Genomic DNA, 23,831 nt, shown 5'->3' with positions numbered 1-23,831 from the left:
TTTGTAGGCTAAGTGGTAAATGTGAATATCATCCAACGTTATCCTAAAAGTGATTGATATGTATTTTTTTTATTTTTAATATAATATTTTGAGATTAAATTTTAAAAATAAATTTATTTTATTGGAAGTAAATTATTTAATTCTTAAAGTGAGATTTTCTGATGCAAATCTAAATTTATCAAATTTTAAGATTACATTATATATAATAAACAGATTGAATGTTGATTATTTTTTATCCTTAATCAATAATTTTGAGTTTAAACTATAAAAATGAAATTAACTTTTGATTTGAATCATGAGGTTCCTTTGAACCAGATTTTATGATACAAATTTAATTTATCAAACTTCAAATCAAATATTAAATACTAGAAATTTGATCAAAATTTTAAAATATTTGTAATATTTTTTATTTTAAAGATAAACTGATTTTTTTTATTTTTAATAAAAAAGAAAATATTTCAAAAGTAAAACTGATTTCTTTTTATTTTTAATAAAAAAGAAAATATTTCAAAAATAAAAACAACACTACTCCCTCCGTCCGGTATTGTTTGTCATGGTTTCTATTTTTAGAGTCAAACTATAAAAATTTTGACTAACATTTTAAGATATAGTTTTTCATCATATTAATATGCAAAAAATTGTAATTTATAGTAATTTTTATGTAGTTTTAGAATATCTAATTTTTTTGTTTAAAATATCGAATTAATGTAATATAATTTACATTTAAAAATTAATCAAATTAACTTTCGATAAGCATAAAATGACAAACAATTTCAAACGAAAAAAGTAATAAACTATCCTTCTTGTAAATTCTGACCAAATTTTCTCGCGAAAAGAGTTTTTCGATACTATGAGAATGGAGTATAAGACGGGGATAGGAAATAAATGCAAGAGAAGAAACAGGCTGGCGTTGACAAGGAGGTTGATTTTAGAGTTAATATAGGTCCAGCTTTAGCATTAAATATTGAGTGTAACTGCAGAAATATTATTTCAGAAAAAAAATCAGATCAATTAATTCTGATGTCTACAAAAATAATAGCCTCTTTCTACTTGTCAGTTCTAAATTAGAACCTACAACCAGTAACTCCTCTTAATTAATTTTGAACTCCTAATAAGAATTGTTGTACAAAAGCTTTGCATAATTTATCATGGTAGGTAGGGGCCTGATTTTCAGTACATTGTAATCAATTAAAATAATACAAAATCTACCTTGCTTAGTATGAAACAAATCCAAGTTTGATTATTTTGACTAATAAATTAAACTTTCAAATAAGGCAGTTCACAAAACTTCAGTGACAAACCCAACATTTAATAACTTGAATAAATAGTTTGCAATTAGAGGAGTCAAAATCAATTCATAAAATTATGACTCGCTTGATCTGTTTAGATTTGAACGGGGTTAATGATCCACTTTTTAATTTTTGATTCGCTTAATTCAATTCATTTTAACATTCGGCTAATATACAAATCAATTAGATATTGACTTGTTGAAATATTTTTAAAAGATATTTTTCATTTGACATATTATGGCTAGTACAAAGAATTAAATACCAATTGAAATTAAACAATTACAATTCAAAATTTGATATATCATAGCTAGTAAAAAAGAACAATTTTTTTTTTATGTATACTCTTGCTAAATTAATGTTGTGTGTGTGTGTTTTTCTCTCTCTCCTTGGTTTGTTTTCAATCAAAGGTACATCCTAATATTTTCTTTAAAAAGCAAAAATCATAGAGTGCATAGTTGTGCAATTATTGAACTTGGTACCACAAAAATGATTAACCTAAAAAAAGTAAACTGGCTATTTTTTGAGATTATAAAGTAGAAATTATATCATTTTTAATTTATGAAAGAGAGCCGATTTATTGACTTGTACGATAAAATATGGGTAGCTCTGCTATTAACTGTTGCTACCAGTGGAACCGATAAGCATGGACGGAGGAAGAGTATCAGTTACGGTTTTAATTTAATTTAATATCTATGATAGCGTGTTATTTTTGAAACCAAATTTCATTAGAAATTATATATTTAAAAAAGTTTATACAAAAATTGAAACAATTTTTATAATTGTGTTTTGAAGACGAGCATCAAATTAGTAATTCTTGGAATTTTCACATTTGTAGCCAGCGCAATAAAAAGATTCTTATGCTTGATACAATTTTCTAAAATCCTGTTTTGAAACTAAACGTCAAATTATTAGTTTTTCAAATCATAACATTTATAGCCAGTCCGATATGAGTTTTTTATGTTGAATTCTCCATCAATCATGGATCTATCTTTTCATAACAAAACAATCCACAGAGAGAATTCACAAAATAATAGCACTTCTCAACTCTTATAACTGAAACTAATAATTTTCGTTGAGTTTTAAATTTCATAAATAAAATTTGGAGTTCTTTTACTCGTAAATTTTGATATTTTATGAAAATGGTTACTCTTTTAAAGAGCAGGTCTAAATGTGGCTAATGTACGTTAACTCTACTCAGCTTAGCGATCCAGAATTTACTGGGTCATTGGCCCATTTCTAATTTATTGGGCCAAGCATGCTACTGGGCTAATTAACTACAACACGAGAGAAGTTTTGCTTTCAAATGTCCAATAATGGGAAACAATGATACGTCCGTTGTTTCAATTTATGTGATTCAGTTTGTATTTTGAGAGTCAAATAGTAATTTTATTGACCGTAAAGTTACATGCGGAATCTTCAACCTTTTTGCAATAAAATTTACATGTTTGGGAACTACAAAAAAAAAAGTCCTATAAATCACATTGATTGAGATATTTTGAATATATATGAAACTATTTGATAAAAAAAAAATTTTAAATCTTAAAATTTGAAAATTGATACATAAATTGAAATGGAGGGAAAAGTAGGGACGAAAAGAACAGATTATGTTTTATGTTAAAGCATTTCACCATGTTTTCTTAAAAAAATTATAATGATTAAAAAAACAATATATATAGTTGGAGTTGAGGACCTATCAGAATGTTGTTTGCTGTCCAATATGTTATTAAGTTTTAAATTTAGCAAACATAAAAGCTATATTTGTATGATAAAAGTATAGTTGCATAATTGCATTTCATATAACAAATTTTATATTTGTCATGAAACATCAAATTGTATAAAATCGCTGACATGAGCATTAAATTTGTATAAATCGCTGATACGGTTCTAGTTTATGTAAAAGCGATAATAGTATATATATATCAATTAGATAATTGTATATATGCAGCTAATATGTATATGTATGATAAAACATTTTTATATCAAATTATTCTCTCGCTTTATACAACACAAATTATACATTGTAGTTTATATAATCTTTGTTTGTATATACCTAGAAAAGACAAAAGATAACGAGCAGAGGAAGATCTTTATTTATATAATTATAAGTGTACAAGATAAAAATATATATATTTTTATTTGTGTATACACAATTTTCTTTCGCTTTATACAAACACAAATGTATATGTACATTTTCTCTCGCTTTATACAAATATAAACATAATTTATATATTTGTATTTGTACAAAGTGAAAGAGGCGAGAAATGAAGAGGTGGCGAGCGAGAAGTTTGGGGAGAGAGGCGAATGACAAAGTGTTTATTACGGATTAAAATTACATGAAATTATGATAATATTTAATTCTAATTAATAATTTGCTATTTCGTACTATTTAAATAAATTTCTTTTCCTGTATCATTCTTTTTATTTTTTATTTTATTATGTCTAACACGCAGCTTTTTTTGGTAACCAATTGTCACTTTTTCCTCATTTGGTTGTTAAAGCATTTAGCAATTTCTTCACATCGTCGTTATATATATTTTCTATTAATATATAAAATGTAAATAATAAAAAGCTAATCATAAAAATTATTAATATTCAAATCTATGATAATTTAGAATATTTATTAGAAGAAGGTAAAGAATACGTAAATATATTAAAAAATAATTTAAATTTGCGCTCCCTAATTTCATTAATCGAATAATAATCAACGATTGAAAATGCCTCTCCTTCCACCCCTTTACGAGAAGACAATGAAGGACATAAGCAAAACTTCAGTCAAGTCATTGATTTGACCATGCTTCTACATTATTATTTAGTCATTAGCCATCACACACACACATATATATATATATATGATAAACAAAGAATAAATTAAATAATAATAATAATAATATTTTCAAAATAATTTCACTAAATAGGAAATCGTGTTTTAATTGGTAGACTTTGTAGAACATTATAATAAAGTTGGTCAAGTCAAACACTTCCTATTTGAAACCAAATGGAGGTTAGAGTAAGTTGAATTTTTCATATTGATCTTCAACTCCATAGTGCCTTAGCAGCCTCTCCATTTTCTGTATTTTTGCACATTTTTTTGCAACATTCAACAATTTATGTATAATATTGTATATAGTATTCGTAGTAGTTATTCACTTGCTTTCTACTATTGACGTCTTCCCATGAGCTCGTATTGATATACATTAGCCTTAATGGCATATTATATTTACTTTTCCACAAATTAGTTGACAAAAAGAAAAATATGACTCTTTCCATCTTAAATAATACGTGTCATATTTCATTTTTTTCCATCAAAATAAATTGTCTGAGCTAATATTTTGAGATATTTATCTTTTAATATGAGAAAAAATTATACTTTTTGTAGTAATATTTCTATGTTAGTCGCTGAATTTTCACTTAAACGAGTTAAATTAATACAATGTTATTAAACTTTGATAATTATTTATCATGCAATTATTGGTCGATGAAGGAAAAATATCAATTTCGAGGAGGAGGAATAAGCAATTATGCACGAATATCCAATGAAATAAAATCGAATCATCTATATTGAAATCGAATCATCTATCATGATCCTCAAACAATTGTAGTTGGTGTGTTAAATAAACGGATTGAACTAAATGACTTAAGTTAATAAGTGGATNTATATATATATATATATACTAGGTAATTTACCTGCGATTCGCGCGGACATAAATAATTTTTCTAAAGCTTTTGAACAACCTTTTCAATAATCGACTATTATAAGAAAGAAGAAAAAAAGAAATTTTAGTAGGTTTTAAGAATATTTCAACAAAAATTTAATGATTTGACATCATCACATACCTCAAGAATTGTAAATATATAATGAATGATTAATTATTATTATGTTTTACATAATTTATCATAATATATGTTTGCTAATATAATTGCCTTGTAAAATTGAGTGACATTTTTATGTAGCGATGAAACATCACTTTTTCTAAAAATTTTAACATGAAAAATATATAATCTGATAATTTTATGGTTAGAAAACCGTTAAACAATGTACACCAAAACAACATAAATAATTTTTTTTTAGAGAAAATCTACTTGTTTGAGATCTAACCTTCAACACTTTTCGTTATTGTTACTTTGTCACTCTAACAAAATTTATAGAAGGAGAAAAATAAATTTAAAACTATAGCAAAATAATATTTTTGACCTTTAGAAATACATTCTTTATTAAACTGCTTCTCTGAAGGCCCTTCTAAATGCTTCATCAATGCAAGTTTATGACCTTTTCAGAAATATGTACGTATAATTATTGTTTTATGAAAGTACAAGTAGATCAAAATGATGGATTCTAAACTCATTTTAAAGAAATATTTTTGAACATGAAAAGAATTAAAAATGGATCGAACCTAAATAACTCAAATGATCAACAATGACTTGGGACATGAAGGCCAACAAATCTATGTTAATAGCCATATATATTTTAGCTTCAAACATTACTTTTATTTGTAGTAATTTTTTTATTTTTTCATATTTTTCAAATTAAGCTTGTTAAAAATAGTCAACTCACACCAAAAATATTTGAAAGAGCCAAATGAGAAGAAAAAAAAGAAAATCATTAAAAGAATGAACTTTGTCAAAGTGAAATTATATACAAACACTTCAATCAACTTTTAATACTTAAAGTATGCATAGTACTCACTGATAAAATTTAGTAAAGTAGATAACTTAAAAAATAAAAGCCAAAAAATATGAGCATGAAAAATTATTAACTCTTAGATGAATTTGTAATGAACAAAACATATCAAAAAGAAAACAAAAATTTAATTTTCCAGAAGAAGAAGAAGTTCAGATTTTGTTGTTGTTTTATAATGAGAGAAAATTTCTTTTTTTTTTATAGACAACAAAGGATAGTGTGAACAAATGTTTATTGTGCCTTATTGAGAATTTCACAACTCTTTGAAAAAGTTATAACCCTTTAAAAAGGTCACAATCTTTTGGTAAAGTCACAACTTTTATTAAAAATCGCAATTTTTCGTATAAGTCGCAACGTTTTATAAAAATCACAATTTTTCGTAAAAATAACAATTTTTCCTAAAAATCGCAATCTTTCATAAAAAAAAAGAAAATTAATTTTGAGAATAAAATAAATTAAAAAAAATAATTTAGTTTGTGATCGGGCCTAGAATTATTTTATAGAGGTTTTAACCAAACTAAGCCATTATACAAAGCCATTCACCAAAATAATGTGTTTTTCTAAAATTTTACAAAACTAGTATAAACGTATTCCACAGTAACGTTTTAGGATATATTTTATTTTTTAAAAGTTGATGGCGTCAGATTGATATATGTTACTCACAGTAATGTTTTACTCCTAAAACGTTACTCACAGTAACGTTTTAGGAGTAAAACGTTACTGAAAATAACGTTTTAGGAGTAAAACGTTACTTACAGTAACGTATATCAACCTAATGCTGTTAGTTTTTATATACCCTAAAACGTTACCGTGAAATACGTTTATGCTAGTTTTGTAAAATTTTAGAAAAATATATTACTTTGGTAAATTGTTTTATATAATGGCTTAATTTGGTTAAAAATTCACATATATATAGAGAGAGGCTGATTTCGTCACGCCTAATTGAATTTTCAATAATATTTAGGCAAAATTGTTACTATTTAAGAAGTCAGCATTGTGGTTTCAGTGTTTCCCTAAATATTTTAATTTCTTGGTGATCACTAAGAAAAAAACTAGAAACTTTATTATTATTAATGGACAGAAGATAGAGTTGAAAAAACACCAACTGCCAGCATAACACCAATTAACAAGTGGCATGCATGATACTACTCCATTCGCCAATTTTAATTTGTCCACTATTAATCTGATATAATATTAACAAACAATAAAAAAGTAATAAATTTGAAACATCAAAATTTAATATTTATAAAACGAATCGAAAAATGATCATAGTTAATAATAAGATATAGCGTAAAAAAATTATAATTTTAATATAATGGAAAAAAAAAATTAACCTAAAAGAGTAGAGTTTTATAATTGATTAAGGAAAATAATTGGATTTATTTGTAGAATGGGTGCGTCTTATAATGCAACTTTTGGCAAGTAACCTAACTCATTAGGCTTTCTAAATTTAGCTGATTCACCTAATCCATTTTTGGGTTTTTTTTTACAATCAAAACAAATCGTATTTGGATTAGAGACAAATTTCTCATTTATCTATCGAAAAAGGAGCATTAATTCGGTTTCATATTTAATTTAAGTATTATAGATCTAGTTTCAAAAGATATTTTGAAAAGTAATCGAAACTTTTTTCTAATGCGTAGTAAAATTGTGTATAATAATTTCTGGTGATTAAGCCCTTCTTTAAAATTATATGCATAACAAAGCTTTAACGTATCGAACAGTCATTTTCTTAGTTCTAATTTATCTAAGCGAAAAGTAGTCCATAAGGTCCAATAACATATTTCAGGAATTAATACAGCCATATAACCTTTTCTCAAAATTGTTGTTCAAATTAATGTTTTCTTTTAATAATAATTAAAAAAATCACAATTAAACCAACAAAAAATTTCAGATATATTACATTATTTTTCCTGCCTCCACAATAGATTAATCTGGATTGGAACTACACAAATTTGAGGTCAACTAAAGGAAGCCTAACCATATGCTAATTAATAAATTAGTCCATACGTTCCTTAATGAACTCTATGTATAGTCTTATCAGAGCTGTTAATGTTTAACAAACAACTCTAATTTAATAGTTAATGAATTTAAGCTAAATACATAATACAGTATAAAGACAATGATATGTCTTATCTAGCATTATAATTAATTAGAGTACCATTTTTGTTACATAAAGGTAAGTGTATAAAGTTTAAACTTTTTCACAAAATTAATATGATTAGGCACGATTGAAGTTGATATATCAAGAGATGATGCTTTTAAAACAAGTGTAAATTTATTATTTAACTTACAATCCAATTTGAACACTTCTTCTTACTTGCTAAGTATCTATGACACTTGGGTTAAGTGATAAATGCAAAGTTGTTAGAACAATATATGTATGTGCAATAGGACTATATACTATGTACTAGAGTGATTGTATATCACCTTGTTATGAGCTGTAAAAGCTACTAGAAGAAGCTATTACAAATATATATATATCTGATTCATAAAGTATATTTTATAAGTGATGTCAAATTAATATGGGTCAACTAATAATGAAATTAAAAAAAATTATTAGCGAAAAAGTATTTAAGAGATGATGAAAGATATTAAAATTTTGTAAAAATTGAGTAGGCTGAGTATAACTCATCAATATTTAACACATTTTGATCCAATTCAATTAATGTTTGAATAAGTTAATGACCTGCTAACTTATTATTTAATAAAATCCGCCGATGGACTGATTTTTCGACTTATACAAACTTGATCAATAAACGACTTTAATGTTGATCAAATATGTAAATAAGCAACAAATTAAATCCTCATAAATTCATTTAACTTTCGTATAAACTTTGTAAACCACCTCCTAATCTTGAATATGGGTGCAAAAGAAACACCTAAACACACCGTAATTAGTAGAAAGAAAGAAGGAATCACTCAATTCCCTGGTTACAAGGGATGGAGCTACACTCTTGTCGAGGTGTCCAATAAGATACCTTTGTCGAAAATTTATATTGTATATACAAGTAAAATAATAAACGAAATAGGTAAATAACATATTCCGAACACACAAGAATGTGTTGTAGCCCAGTAATTTTAAGCACCTTAAAAGAGCTAAGACTAGTTTATTTAAAAATTTCAATACACATTTGTCCAAAAAAAGAAAATATATTTGTGTAATCTCTGAACCCCCTTCATGAAATTTCTGACTATGTCATTTTTATTATGTTGTGTAATTTCTAAACACCCTTCATGAAATTTCTATCCATAGTAACAAATGAAAGTAAAGAGCAAGACATTAATGTTGGATCTCATCAGGAAAACACTTGTGTGTTTATGATTTCATCATATTAAATATTATCAACTATATTATATTCAGAAGTATTAGCTTAATATAAACATCTATGGAGGTTTAAATAAATAAATAAAACAGTGTGATGGTACAATTGTGGCTTATATGAGTGCATGCTTTAGCATGAATCCACCGCCAACAAATATATAGATGCATATCTGTGGAGGCTGTAAGCAAAAGACACCTTCTGAGATGACTTAATGTACAGCCAAAGCAAGCATCACGAGTCTTACGTATCTGGCAAAACAAACACCCTATACTATACAAATTCTTGTGAGTGACAGTAAGGTTTAGAATAATATTGACAACTCAAAACAACTAAACACTTAGCTTCCTTCACAATTCCATCATAATCATTCTTTACTTTAATATTCTAATCACATATCATAGGGGTGACTTGTTCTTTTAAATAAAAAAAATAAAATAATTAAAGAGGATTCCAAGCCGCGTTATGTGGTGCTTGCTCAAGAATAAAGCCTCATTCACAATGCACGTACTCTACACGTTGCCTTGTTAATCACGCACACATATTTCATTTCACACTACATAAACTAAACCATCCATCATCCCTCATCTCACTCAATTCATGTTTTTGTTCCTATCTACAATTTTTTTTATTTTGTTGAGCTATAACAAACTAATATATCATTTTAAAATCTCGACTAATTCTGATTTGCATCATCATTCATGATGTTATGAATTGAGCGTGGAATTAAACAATTGTTTTTTTATTGATATGTTTTTGTTCACCGCCCAAGTAACAACATTCTGCAGATCGTGCTATGGCATGCACTATTATACCCTTATCCACCGTCCTTTAAGTTTCCACCTAGTATTAACCAATTCAATGATTGACTGACTGAAATAAATAACAAATTCATGAGTAAATAAAAAAGAATATTGTATTGAACAATAGAAAATGTAAAACCAATGAATAACCTACTGTTTGTTTCTATACATAATAATAATAAAAAAAAGTAGTACTTATCAATGTTTTACTTTTTTTTCCTAAAATGTATATATTAAAATAATATCACATGAAAAACCAATTAACTAATTTGACTTAAAACAGAATTCAATCATCAAATTTTCAATCGAAAAATAAACGCGGCTTCTTAGCAGGCATTGGACTTTCCACTTCTTGTTCAATCGGATGTTGAGTTCTACCTCCACAGTCAATTGTCAGATCCAATTGCCATCCCGGCGAGGCAGGCATGTTTAGGTCAAAGTCACGCGCAATCGGAGTCGACGCGCCGCCGCCGCCGCCGTTGCCGCTTCCGCCGTCTGATGTAGTCACAACGCTTCCACTATGAACGCCTCCGCCTTCTCCGCCACCGCCGATATAACGATTGTTACCACCGAGTTTACCTTCGTAGTGGCGGCGTTTGTGTCCACCCAAAGCTTGTCCAGTTGGAAAAGCCTTTTGACATATAGAGCACACGTGAGAACGGCCACTTGGATTCAGAGCAGAGATATTAACGCCGCCGCCGCCGCTAGTGGAAGTAGACGTCGACGGATTGCTATCATCGTCTCCGGTGGCGGGAACGTTAATTTTACGGTGACTTGCTTTATGCCCACCAAGTGCTTGATAAGAAGTAAAAACTTTAGGACACTCGCTACACTTGAATAATTGCTCTGTTTTTTCTTTAACAACAACCGGCTTCAGTAATTGCTCTGTTTTCTCTTTAATAAAAACCGGCTTCAACTCGTCCGGTTTTTTCTCCTGTTGTTCAACACCAATCGAACCGGTTCCGTTTCCTTTTCCTTTCCCGAATCCAGTACCGTCATCGTTAGCGAGCATAAGCAAACAGAGCGCTAAATACTGATCTCTAGTTGGTGGATTTTCAATACGTGGTCGTTTCGATCGTTTACCTTTAGCCCACGAATCCAAATTATGTGAATCATCATCAATCTCTTCAAGCGGTGGTAGCTCCGCCGCCGTGGGTGACTTCAAAGCTTCAATCGACATCGAGAATAAAAGTACAAAGATAGAGAGAGAGTAAAATTGAGATGAAAGTTGAGTGAATTAGGACTGAAAGAGAAGTGTGTGATATATATAAGGGGTTAGGGTTTGGAGAGTTGGAAGTTGCGTATGGAGTGGCGGTGAACAAGTTGTACAGGTTAGTATAAGCGTATAATATATAGTTTTTAATTCCTAATTCAATTGGGTTAAGGAAGAAAATATTAACAGGAATTGACACGTTTAGACATGACTTGTATCGGAGTCGGTCAAGTTAAGTGTAAGAAGAAATACACTGTATAATTATGGTAAAAGGATTTAAGCTTATGACTCAGCTTTTTTTAATTTGACTTATTCTATGGTCAAATTAAGAAAGAGTAGTGGATTATTATCACTATAATCAAATTACTTGGCAACATCGACTTAGTACGTTCGCAACTACGTAATCGCCTAATTGATTTTTATTTTTATTTAATCTATACATATAAATTAAACTAAGTTTTATTTTATTTTTATTTTTTTTGTGATAAGCATGAATAACTTATGGAAATTGACCATTTGTCAGCTAGTTACTACCGTGAAACAAGACAAGTCCTATTTTTTAAAGCTAAAGCAAAAGATGACTTTTTAGAAAATCAAAAAGTGGAATATTACAAAAAAAAATAAAAATTGTTCGTTAATTTTATACACTTTTTAGGCAATTATTAACCTCTTCAATTAATAAATGAATATATATATATATATATATATATAATTCCTCACCATGACTCTGCTTATATTCACTCAATTATTTTTCTACCGTTAAAATTAATAAATTAAATGTAGGTAGAGGGCATGAGACTTTATGAAGTGATGAGATACTTAGTAAGCTTTATGGTTGGGCATCCATCTAGAAAGACACCTATGTTGTAAAGTTTCTTACAAAATTTGACACGTGTTTTCTATGATGATTAAATTAATATTATTACACAATTTTCTAGAATGTAATAGATCTCCTTTGATTGGTAACAAAGTGTACTTTTTGACATGGAGTATCAACTCGAGTCTAGTCTAGATAGGAACAAATGTGATGTAGAAAATATTAGATATTTATCTCTACATTTATTTTTCATACTATATCTACTTGTCAATTGCTAAAGCCTTTTTCCTGTTTCTTTTTTTCTTCTTTCAGATATTTTATTTTAATTTAACGAGTGGATAAGTGAGAAGGAGATTTTTAACTTCCAAATACACATTAATTATCATTTATTTAACATTCAAACACGTAGCTAACAAAGAATAGCGTAGCTATTTTTTCTTTTTAACCCTGGTATATAGCCCGCAATTATAATAATCTCTATTACAATTTTAATTTTTTAGGTGAATATTTCTCGTGCATTGTGAAATATTTTTTGTGTTATCACTTATACAGGAGATGTAAATTGTAATAGATAAAATTTATATAACAGATTTAATTTAAAAAATAATAAAGAAGAAAATTTATCACGATTAGTTTGTGTGAATAATCACCTATTTACCGTCCAAATCAATCGAATCATCGCAAAGAACTATAACCTTTTTATTATGACCATAATATTTAAAAGATTTTGTTTGATTATTATGTAATTTATAGTCTTATCTTTTCAAAGATTTCAAGCTTATAAATTTTATTTATAAATCTTATATAATTCACGTTTGAATAATTAATAACAAAAATAAAATAGTTCACTCATAAAATATAGAGATAAGTGTCAAAAACATATCTAAATTATATTTATTTTTTGAATTATCTAAACTATTGAAAAGTTTGAGTTCCATACCTAAATTATCACTTTTTAGTTTGACGAACACACATTTCTCTTTTATATCATTTTCTCTCTCTTTTTTATTTTAAAATTTTTTTACATCACACTTCACATTTACAAAATATTCAATCTTAACAATAAATAAATAAATTATTAGTTTACTTAAAATTCAAAACTTTAAAACTAGTATAATCTTTAATAAAATATAAAATATTTCTTACCTCATGCCACCACTTCCTCACACCTCTCACCACCCCCCGGGTCATTTTTAGAATTTTTTAATTTTATTCAAATTTCTTTTATAAAAGTATTTCATTTTTTTATTTTTTTTCTCCCCCTCCTCAAATACTAATTTAGATATTATTTTATTTTCTTAAAAGATAATTCTATCATCCTACTTCTTTATTCAATTTTTTTCCAGTGTATAGATATACATATCGAAAATATTTTTACTTGTCGTCACAAGATTTTTTTTAATTTTTCAATTATTTATATTATATTCGATACATAAGCAGAATTTTTTTAAAAAAATATATGTATGTGCATATCTATGACAAATGAGAAAAANGTGGAGTAAGAAAAATAATTTAATTTTTAATATCGATATTAGTATTTTAATTTTTAATTAATATTAATATTTAATTATTTAATTTTTATCTTGGTAAAATATTTTATCTATGTTGAATGCTATGTGTCAAGGGTTTCTTAAATAAAAAAGAGAGTGCATTATGAACACCGTTGAGTGTGTTTTTCAAACTAAAAAGTGTTAATTTACATATGAAAATTACACTTTTAATAATTTAAATATAAAATAAAAAAAATAATTTAGATATATTTTTATACTTGCCTCGAAAAATATATATCAGTTCTTCTCTCATATCTTGTTATACTATATATCAGTTCTTCTCTCATATCTTGTTAGTATAATCTTACTTTGATCCTTACACATATAACTTAATTTTATGCAGATTGCTTCTTTCATTGATAAAATATCCATTTTGTAATTGTGCAATCACATTTTACATTCACTAATAGTAAAATCATACTACTAAGTTTTTAATTATGACATACTTATCAAAATTTATCACGTCATGCTGACGTCAAAGATGTTTTAAAATGGTTTCTTCTCCATTGCAACAATAGACAAATTAGAATAATAATAAAAAATAAAAAGTTTGTAGTGAAGTGAAAGGAGGAGTGTGAAGACAAGAAACACGGCACGCAACGTGTAATATGTTGTGTGCGATGGATTATTCAACACGTGTACACAAAACGTTCTGATGAATAAAACATCAACACGTGGCAGTAGCTTCCTCAATATTTGGAACAAGTTAAACATACCTTTAAAGAAGAGCCCTCCGAGCACCATACAAAATTTGACAAAATTAAACAACACACCAAATTAACTCAATCTATTTATTTATAAGTGATCAACTTCTATTAGTAATTCTGAGTTTTGAATACGAAAAGTTTTTGAGATGATGTTTTATGCATAAATATAAATCAATTTGAAAGTTTTTGAGATGAAGTTTTATGCATAAATATAAATCAATTTGACTTCAATAGAGAGTATACATATGAATGAAAAAAGAAAAACGAAATATATATCCTTAACAATTTGTTGTAGGATGCATATTTGCATATTTAATTTTATCAATTAAATAGTTTTTTCCTTTAAATTTATAGAGATAATTTATGCGACTTTTAAATCAAATTAAGCGACTAACCATATATAAGATAATGTGAAATATGTTAATATGAACATAATATTACTTCTCAGCTATAGTCAAGGAAAAAAAGTAGACTAATATTAATTAATTACATTCATATTTTTAAAAAAAAAACATATAAATTTATGATTGGTAAAAGGAGAAACAAGAGGGAATTATAAAGTGTTGAACCAAACTCCAACTTAATCAACTACAATGTAATTTCTAACTTAATCAACAAAGTAAAAGGTTAGATAATAAGTTGTAAATTTATCTTATAAATATAATTTATATATTTTTGAGTTCTGGCAACTGAGCACTAACATAATTGGTGGGCGATATCTACGTTTAATGCGTTCCTATAAATGTATTTGGAATTTAGTACAAAAATGCTACTACTATTTTAACAAATTAAAAGTGGATTATAATTGATAATTATCAAATTCCAATCTTGGTTACGTTTGGACAAAAGTCTCTCCCCAACAAACTTTTTGCCGATTCTTAAAAACAAGAAAATATGGTTCACAACAAGTGGCCAACTCTAAAGTAATTAATTAATGTCATGGATATTTTTTTTTTTAATTTTAAGATATTTATTTTATTTTAAATGAGATAACTTCTAATTGTAAAAATATTTATCACTTATTTTATGTTATAAATTACAATTTATTTTTATTTTATCAAATTAAACAACATTTTTAATAGTAGGACCGAAACTGCTCGGGTTAGAATTTTTAATATAAGAAATATTTTATTGAAAATTTTACTTATCAATAAAATATATCGTGTGATTCAAATTTAATTAAAGTGTTAATACAAATTCCAAACATAATAAAGAAATAATTTATGTCTACGAACATGTCTGAGATTATGGTGACTATACACAAGTCATGTAACTAGGGCCCGTTTGGATGGGCTTAATAAAAGCAGCTTTAAAAAAGTACTTTTGAAAGTGCTGAAACTTATTTTTAAAATAAGCAGTTATGTGTTTGGATAAAAGTGCTGAAGTTGCTATGCCAAACGTGAAAAGGGAAAAATGGAAGAAAGAGATGTTAGGGTTATGTTGTAATTTGGAGATTGTATAAAAATATTAAAGGCAAAAAGATAAAAATGTGGTCAACTTAAAACAGCTTATAAGCTAAAAAAAGAAAAGCACCTCTACCCCAGCTTTTAACTTTTGGCTTAAAATAAGTTTTTTTTTAACTTAAAATAAGTTATTTTGAGTATTGCCAAACAGCTAAATAAGTCAAAAATCAGCTTTTAAGTCAGTTTGACCAGCTTTTAAGCTGAGCCAAACAGGCTCTTAATCCCAAATAACAACTTTTTACTCTGTTTTAATTAGAATAATATTTTTTAAGATTTTGAGTTCGAGCTGTATTGAATTATTTTTAATTACACAATACTTTACATCTTTATATTGAAATTCTTTTAGCTTAAATTTAAATTCAGTTAGATCTTAATGTAAATATCAAATATTTAATAAATTTATATAAATAAATGTCTATTAAAATAATAGCTAAGAAAATAACATTTTGCATACGAAAATAATAGATATTTTTTATATATATATATATTTAGATAACGATATAATCATTTTAGCGAACTGACCAAATATATAACTTGCACTCTAAATATATGATTTGGTTATATCGATCTGTATATAGTTTGTAGCAAACGCAAATTATTTGGCAAAAGCTATGTATTGCAAACTGTCACCACTTCATTCAATTCCACTTTACACCAGTTTTATATATCAATTGTTCTGTGCCAATTATCATCAATGGCCAAATATATTGTATCCTCCCCAAAAAGAAGGAAAAATATATCATATTGTAGACATAACTAAGTACATAATTCTTCTAATTTTCAATTTAATTTAGGTGAAATGGACATATAATTCAACATAAAGATATTGAAACCCGAATTTTATTGCTGAAGATTCCCTGCATATTTGACACATAAAAAACATGAAGCTGACATATAAAGAAATCGTGTTAATATATAATTAAATGAATAAGAATATATTCTCTTTATTAAAGTTCAATGTATGTTGTATTGACGATTACATATGATGATTTCCTATTTGTAAATTAAATAACGGCCTAACCAAATATCAAATGAAAGTGATTTTTTGTTCTTCTCAACTCAATCCCTTTAGCAAGAGTATAATACTCGGGCGTTAAATGGTCGGATTAGATTGAAATTGAAATATTAAATGGGCTGAATTGAAATCGGGTTGGATCTTGTGCCGTTCAAATCTACTTTGAGTTCAAATTTGTTGGGCTAAAAATAGGTTGAGTCTTGACCTGCCCAATTTAACTCGATTAATCTCAATAATTTAACATATTGATATTTAACTTTTATAATCACAATTTGAATTTCCGCTCAAGAATTTTTTGTTAAAAAAGTAAACAAATAGATAGATAAATCCTAAAAATTGTTAAATAGATAATAATTCATACCTTCAGTATAGAAACATATCTTAATAAAAAGTTTTAAAACGGGTTGAAATTAAAGATTGAATTGGGCTCAATTGAGAATTATCTTCAAATGGGTTAAGCTTGAATGGGTTGAGATTGAACCTAATTCTAATTATTTTGAGCCCAACCCTTAAAATTCAGGACAAATTGGTCGGATTACCTATGTTTGGGTTCATTTTTTACACCCCTACTATGGCATATACTCGTCCTATTCTATTTTATAAAGTAACTTTCATAAGTCAAAAGGTATTTGTGTTGTTATATTCATATTTTAAGTTTTTTTTTTAATATTCAACTACTTATATATGTATATAAGTAATTACTTTAAAAATTGATGCAAATTATTTGTTTTAAATCATATTCACATTTACGTAATTATATACAAAACTACTTTAGGGATTCGTGTATATACAAGTACTATATTCATATTTTTATTTATACATATACAATTACTTGTATATGTATATAATAATTACTTTACAATTTGTTACAAATCAAACAATTTATGTTCATTTTATTTACATTCGTATATAAGCTTATATACATTAAAGAGTTTAGTTTTCCGAAAATAAGTTTGTATAGTCTTTCTATTGCTATAGAATTCTTTTTTGAGAAAATATTTGATTTTGTATACTTAGCTTAAACCATGGAATCATGTAAATGTTTTTTACCGTATTTAGGGCTAATGTAACTATTTAATGAAAAGTAAAATATAGTAAAAAAATTTTATAAAGAAACATTTTATACAAATTAAAAGCTAGATAACAAACTAAACTACACCCATAAAATGTAATTCTGTAACTATACCCGTATAATGTTATTTCATAATTCTAATTTGCCATATATGAAATTTTCCAAAAATAAATGCATTATTTAATTAAGCTTATCACTTGAAAAAAATTAGTTTTAATCAAATTTACATATATAACATATCTTCAAATAAATAAATATTCCTAAATAGGATCATAGTCCAACTTTTTCTATGGAGAAAATCTTATTCAAAAAGACAATTATTTTTATGGTATTTCTAATTTATTTTGAAGATTCATTTTATTTTTTTATATTGTTTGTTAATAGGTAAAAAAAAGTTATGATCGCGAGCAAAACAAATTTTTTCTTTAATTTTAAATTTATTTATAAGAATATTTTTCAGATTTTACTAATATACGCGATTAAGTTTTACTAATTTAGAATACATTCAAAACTGATTTATTTTTAATTTGTCAGTTTGTGCGTGTGCTTAGTGGGATGGGTATGAGAGTTCTTTTGTTTTAAAATAAATTATTAAAGCATAAGAGGACTTTTCAAGTTTCTTACTCGAATCGAGTATGAGAGTTCTTTTGTTTTAAAATAAAATAAATTATTAAAGCATAAGAGGACTTTTCAAGTTTCTAACTCGAACCGAGACGAGCGACGATGGCGCGAGGGATTCCTCTTTTCAATCTTTTTAGCAATTAATAGGAGTGTTTCTGTATTTAGACTCTCCTATTTTTTTCTATCACCGATGAGGGACAAATGCCTTTTTATTAAAGCATAACAGTTTTCAAGTTTTCAACTCTTTAAGTTCTCAACTTTTCAAAATTCTCTCGTTTCCTCTATTTCACATCAATTTTTGCTACATAATAATACTTATTATCTGAATCAACCAAACCAATCGGATCTACAAATTCTAACCATGATGAATTTAATCAACCATGACTAATTTAACTTGACTTGTAAGGATTTGACTGTTACATTTGTCATAGTTGATTAAATCCTTACAAGTCAGCTTTTATACAAATTAAAAGTACATAACAAATTAAACTATATAGATAAAATGTAATTATGTAAATTATACACGTATGATTTTTGTCATATATGAAATAATTTCTAAAAAAATAATTTTATCATCATATAAATTAAATATAGAATTAAATTTGTGTACATTCACTATTCACCCTCTTCTGATTCCACAATATTATCTCACTTACCAGACTCCAAAACAAAAAGTAAAAACGTTCACGTAAGTCAACCTCTTTTAACCAAGTGAATTTGTCTATTAGTTAACTTTGACTATGTCTACGTGGTGTAACCAACTCTCTCTCGATATATATGCACAAATTTTATATCTATATTTATAATAAGATTATTTTTAATAAATTATTAAATTTCTGAAAATTATTTTATCGAACGTTTTCGAAAAAATGTCAGAAGGCACGGAAGTTTCCTGACCCATCGGCCATTAGTGTATGACTCATCAATAGTGATTATCCATTTATGTATTATTATTATTATTATTATTATCATTATTATTTACAAGATTAAAACTAAAATGTATATTATACTAATTGAGTTTCTAGATAGTTCAGTTCCAACTCTGGAAAGGTATTTCAGTAAGGCACTTATCTACATTCTATATTTGTTTCAAATTAATAAATATATGATATTTATTTGCTTATCTATAACACTTAATTATGATTACGTATAATTTCGAAAAATACTACAACAAAAAGCAACTTAGCAAATGGAACTTATTGCGTGTGTTGTCTCATACACGATAATTATACTTCACTATTAAGTATGGAATACAGTATCAAAATTGTACAAGTAATTCCCTTCTCAATCATTATTCTATTCTGCAATGTTTATATTCTTCCTTCCCATTCATCACCTTTTTCCACTTCCACTTAAATTGCTTAATTTGCTCCCAAATAACTGTTGCCTGTTGGTGTCGTGTCAATATATAAACACTATTTTATTGAATATAGATACGTGCTATCTTTCACGAATATATATTAATATATAAACACTATTTTATCGAATATAGGTACGTGCTATCTCCCACCAATATATATTAAGTTGATTACCTATGAGCCAATGTAACGATTACTTGTAAGAAATTAACTCTAGCATGCTTGTAGTTATGGCAGAACAAAAGAGTTGCTTTTTCTAGTTTCAGACGTATTTACCATGTATTTAATAGTATCGAGAATTGATTTATCGAATCAGTACTAGCTAAATCAGGGGAAAATTTTTCATTGTTGACACTTAAGAGAATAATTGGCTGTAAATGGAAATCATGAATACTGTGAAAATTTATCTAGATGGTGTTTATACATTGAATTACTAATGCATAAGAAACAATAAATACAGTGAAATCCTATTTAAATAATACATCAATAATAATAAACTCAGTTAAATCCACAAAATGTGCTATGATAACTTAAATTGATTTGTATATATACTAATCCATAAGAAACAATAAATACAGTGAAATCCTATATAAATAATACATCAATACTAATAAACTCAGTTAAATCCACAAAATATGCTATGATAACTTAAATTATCTGGAATCAAATTAAGCAATTAAAGTGAGTGAGATAAAATGGGTACCCAAAAATGCCTTTGCAGCCTGGTTGAGTAACAAATATACACAGGTTGATGGCCAAAAAACTGTTTTCATTCCTGAAGCATTTGACCCCAGAGCGATTATAGAAACGGTAAACAACCAATGGAAACAAAGGCAACCATGCTATTGCACTATCTTTAGAAAATGAGGCTGCGGAATGTCATAAAGAAGGTACAATTGCTAAGTGGATAATTACAAATTTCCAACTGTTCTTTAACATTTCCAGTCCAAAGAATGGAGTCCTGGAATTCAAACTGGCATATGAAGTAGATAAAATATTTTCTGTTTTCAATATATGATAACAAGTTCAACACACAGAAGATGGAGGAGGATTTCTAGTTTTTATGAGGTAGGATTTGGCAAAACTTTTGGCTTTGGCTTCACTTCAACTTCATTTACACTGCGGACAAATATGGCATCCGGCTCATGACTGCAAGGTTAAACGACAGAGTTAAGTCTTATGGCAAAGTGAACAACTATGGAGTAACAAAAGAAGTTAACAAAATAAAAAGAGCGTTCTTACGGCTTTTCTCCCTCTTCAAATGTATAACTTGATGCTACAGCCAAAAGTTTACCATCTCTGCTAAATGACAACGCGGCAACGCTTGAAGGATACTTAGGGTACTACAGGTTGGTCCAGTAAAAGCAATCAGCATACCAGTTAGTAGATACAATGTTATAGAAACCAAAGGCGTGTCAACAAATATTTACCTGATACAACCTCTTTTTGTTGTTACCATCCCAGACATTAACATAACCATCACAACCACCAGTGGCAAAAGTACCATAGCTGCAGTTAACATGGAAATGGTTGTTACCAAAGAACATTTACACTTTGTTTGGATCATTGTTACCCATTGTTTCATAATGTATTGTCTATTGTACTGTATTGTATGGTAGATACAATGTTTGGCTAGACTGAAATGTTTGTTGTTGTTTAATAACATTTTAATTGTTTGATTTGATCGTATCGTACTGTATTTTAATTTATAAATTTACTAAAATCCTAATTATTCTAGGGTAGAGGTTTTACTAGATTCAAATAATTAAGATAAAGGGTAAAATAGTATTTTGAAATATTATGTAAATATATAATTGAAAAAAGAAATTAAGTAACAATGGGAACACACCAAATTGGTTGTTCCATAATATAGGGGTTCTCATTGTTACTTAACAACCAAATTTAACAATACAATACAATACAATACATTTTAAGTAGCAATCAAAACAAACATTGTAGGTATAGTAACGATACAATACAATACAATGGATAACAATGATCCAAACATAGTGTTAAGATCAAGTCAGCAGTACGAAACTAAAACACATGTCACACATCGAAACATATCAACGAACCAAACAAGCAAAATCAAGGAACTTGCTACAAATGGGCCATCAAAAGTGTTAACATAAACCAAAACATATATGAAGAAATAAAACACATGTCACACATTGAAGCATATCATGAATGTAACAAAAGGCAATTGCAAAAATACACTGTTAATATAAATCCAAGACACAGATTAATTGAAATTTCAGATATTTTAAGACCATTAATTCTGAAATGTCAGGATTCAAGGCAATTATGATTCAGATGAGATGTTATCACAAAAGACATCACCCTTATTCAGTCTTGGACATCCCAAGAGAACCACTTCATCTCTACCAAATCGTTATGAAATTTGATCCATAGGACAAAATATACAAAAATACATGTCCTGCTTCACTAGTTTGAGGAAATATTTCTCATAATATCAGCGATTAAACATTTTGCTGAAAGTAAAATTACTACGTTTATTTAAACAGGAATAAAGGAAGTTGAAGTGAATTTGGGACTCACATAGGGTGAAATGCAATTGCATTTACAGGGTACACGATATCTCTTCCAGCTTCAGATTTCCGATGACATTTAAATGCATATCTGCACAGTAAGTCATTTCATTACATATGAATAGATGCCAAATAGACAAATGATCTACCTAGCACATTGCAAAATCACCTCACATCCTCTGGGTTTTGGAGAAAGCTAATCGTAAAAACAAATCTATAACATGGTTCCCCATTCTTATTTCCAATTTCAGGAGGACTAGCTGTCTCTATCTCGTTATTCAACCATTGACAAACTTCATTTCACAATATACAAAAGGCCACATTAAAATTTCATATCTAAGATGAAAGAAAACAATCCAGCAAAAAGTTAACTGGACATTAAAGGTCTATTCAAAATTATATTTCACATCAAGACTGTATTTCCCATTCAATTTACTTGATTGTAGAATGATTCTCTGTTTGTACAGACCATTTTTTCTGTCTGTACAGTATATTGAGCTCAAAGAATATTATCTTTAACAGATTTAAGTTAGATACACAGGCAATGCGGTTTAACTTGTGCTAGCAAATTTATTTCCCTTTTTAATGTCACTATTATTAATTATCATAAAGATTAACTGTAATTATCTTTAAAATGACTTAATTGTATAAATAATTTTTCACTGTTAGAGCATAGAACTTAAACTCCTCTTCAATAATTGCATTCTGTTCAATACCAAAAACAAGAAATCATCAAAGAAAACCAAAAGAACACAAATAGAAGTCTTTTGAAGAAGTACAACATGGATAAAGATTGTTAGCAAATTTACATACTTCTTCGATTGACCGGACTCAGAAAGATCAAAAAATTCCATTGCAACCCGACCTTCAACTGAACTTAGAGCATAGCCTGCAAATTACACTTACAATGAGAATAGCTAGGCAATGCATCAAAGAAACCAGAAAATTGATGAAAGCATAAGTCTTAATTGGAACCAAATGTTCGGTTGAAGCTCTAACATTCATGATCCAATAAGTTAAGTTTCCTTCATGCCAAGAATTTGCTACAAATGAGCCATCAAAAGTGTCCTCCAAAGTTCAACAAAATTGATCATGAAAGACTTCGGGGAATATTTGTGTGTCACTAGGTTTTTCATACAGATAATGATGTAAATGTGGTTTTATGGTTTATTTCAAAATTAAGGATTGTCCCCACTCTTTAATTTAATGGATCAGGTTAGCTCATTTACTGAAACCACCAGATATTACAGAACTGAAAGTATACACCGGTTTTTAAATTCAACCCTGGAAGAACTATACTCACAATTTTATTTTGACTACTGAGACTCCAGAAAGATATATATATATATATATATATATATATATATATATAT

The 23,831-nt window shown here is 27.5% G+C and overlaps 2 protein-coding genes across 2 annotated transcripts in view; both read right to left on the bottom strand.

The window, feature by feature from the left end:
- Positions 1-10,209: 10,209 nt before the first annotated feature.
- LOC107014015 (zinc finger protein ZAT10) lies at positions 10,210-11,425 on the bottom strand. Its single transcript, XM_015213885.2, has one exon. The coding sequence runs from the start codon at positions 11,271-11,273 to the stop codon at positions 10,395-10,397; it is 879 nt and encodes a 292-aa protein (XP_015069371.1). The 5' UTR covers positions 11,274-11,425; the 3' UTR covers positions 10,210-10,394.
- Positions 11,426-20,731: 9,306 nt separating this feature from the next.
- Positions 20,732-23,831, bottom strand: part of LOC107032384 (mitotic checkpoint protein BUB3.1) — a 5,745-nt gene continuing 2,645 nt past the window's right edge. Inside the window, exons 5-9 of the mRNA XM_015234012.2 lie at positions 23,272-23,347; positions 22,469-22,549; positions 21,340-21,418; positions 21,152-21,252; positions 20,732-21,058 (exon numbers count right to left, since the gene is read on the bottom strand). Coding sequence (XP_015089498.1) covers positions 20,971-21,058; positions 21,152-21,252; positions 21,340-21,418; positions 22,469-22,549; positions 23,272-23,347 — 425 coding nt within the window. The 3' untranslated portion in view covers positions 20,732-20,970. The remainder of the gene's footprint in view (positions 21,059-21,151; positions 21,253-21,339; positions 21,419-22,468; positions 22,550-23,271; positions 23,348-23,831) is intronic.

This window comes from Solanum pennellii, chromosome 1 (assembly GCF_001406875.1).
Source record: "Solanum pennellii chromosome 1, SPENNV200".
Classification (NCBI taxonomy): Eukaryota; Viridiplantae; Streptophyta; class Magnoliopsida; order Solanales; family Solanaceae; genus Solanum; species Solanum pennellii.
This window is presented reverse-complemented; position numbering and strand designations above follow the sequence as displayed.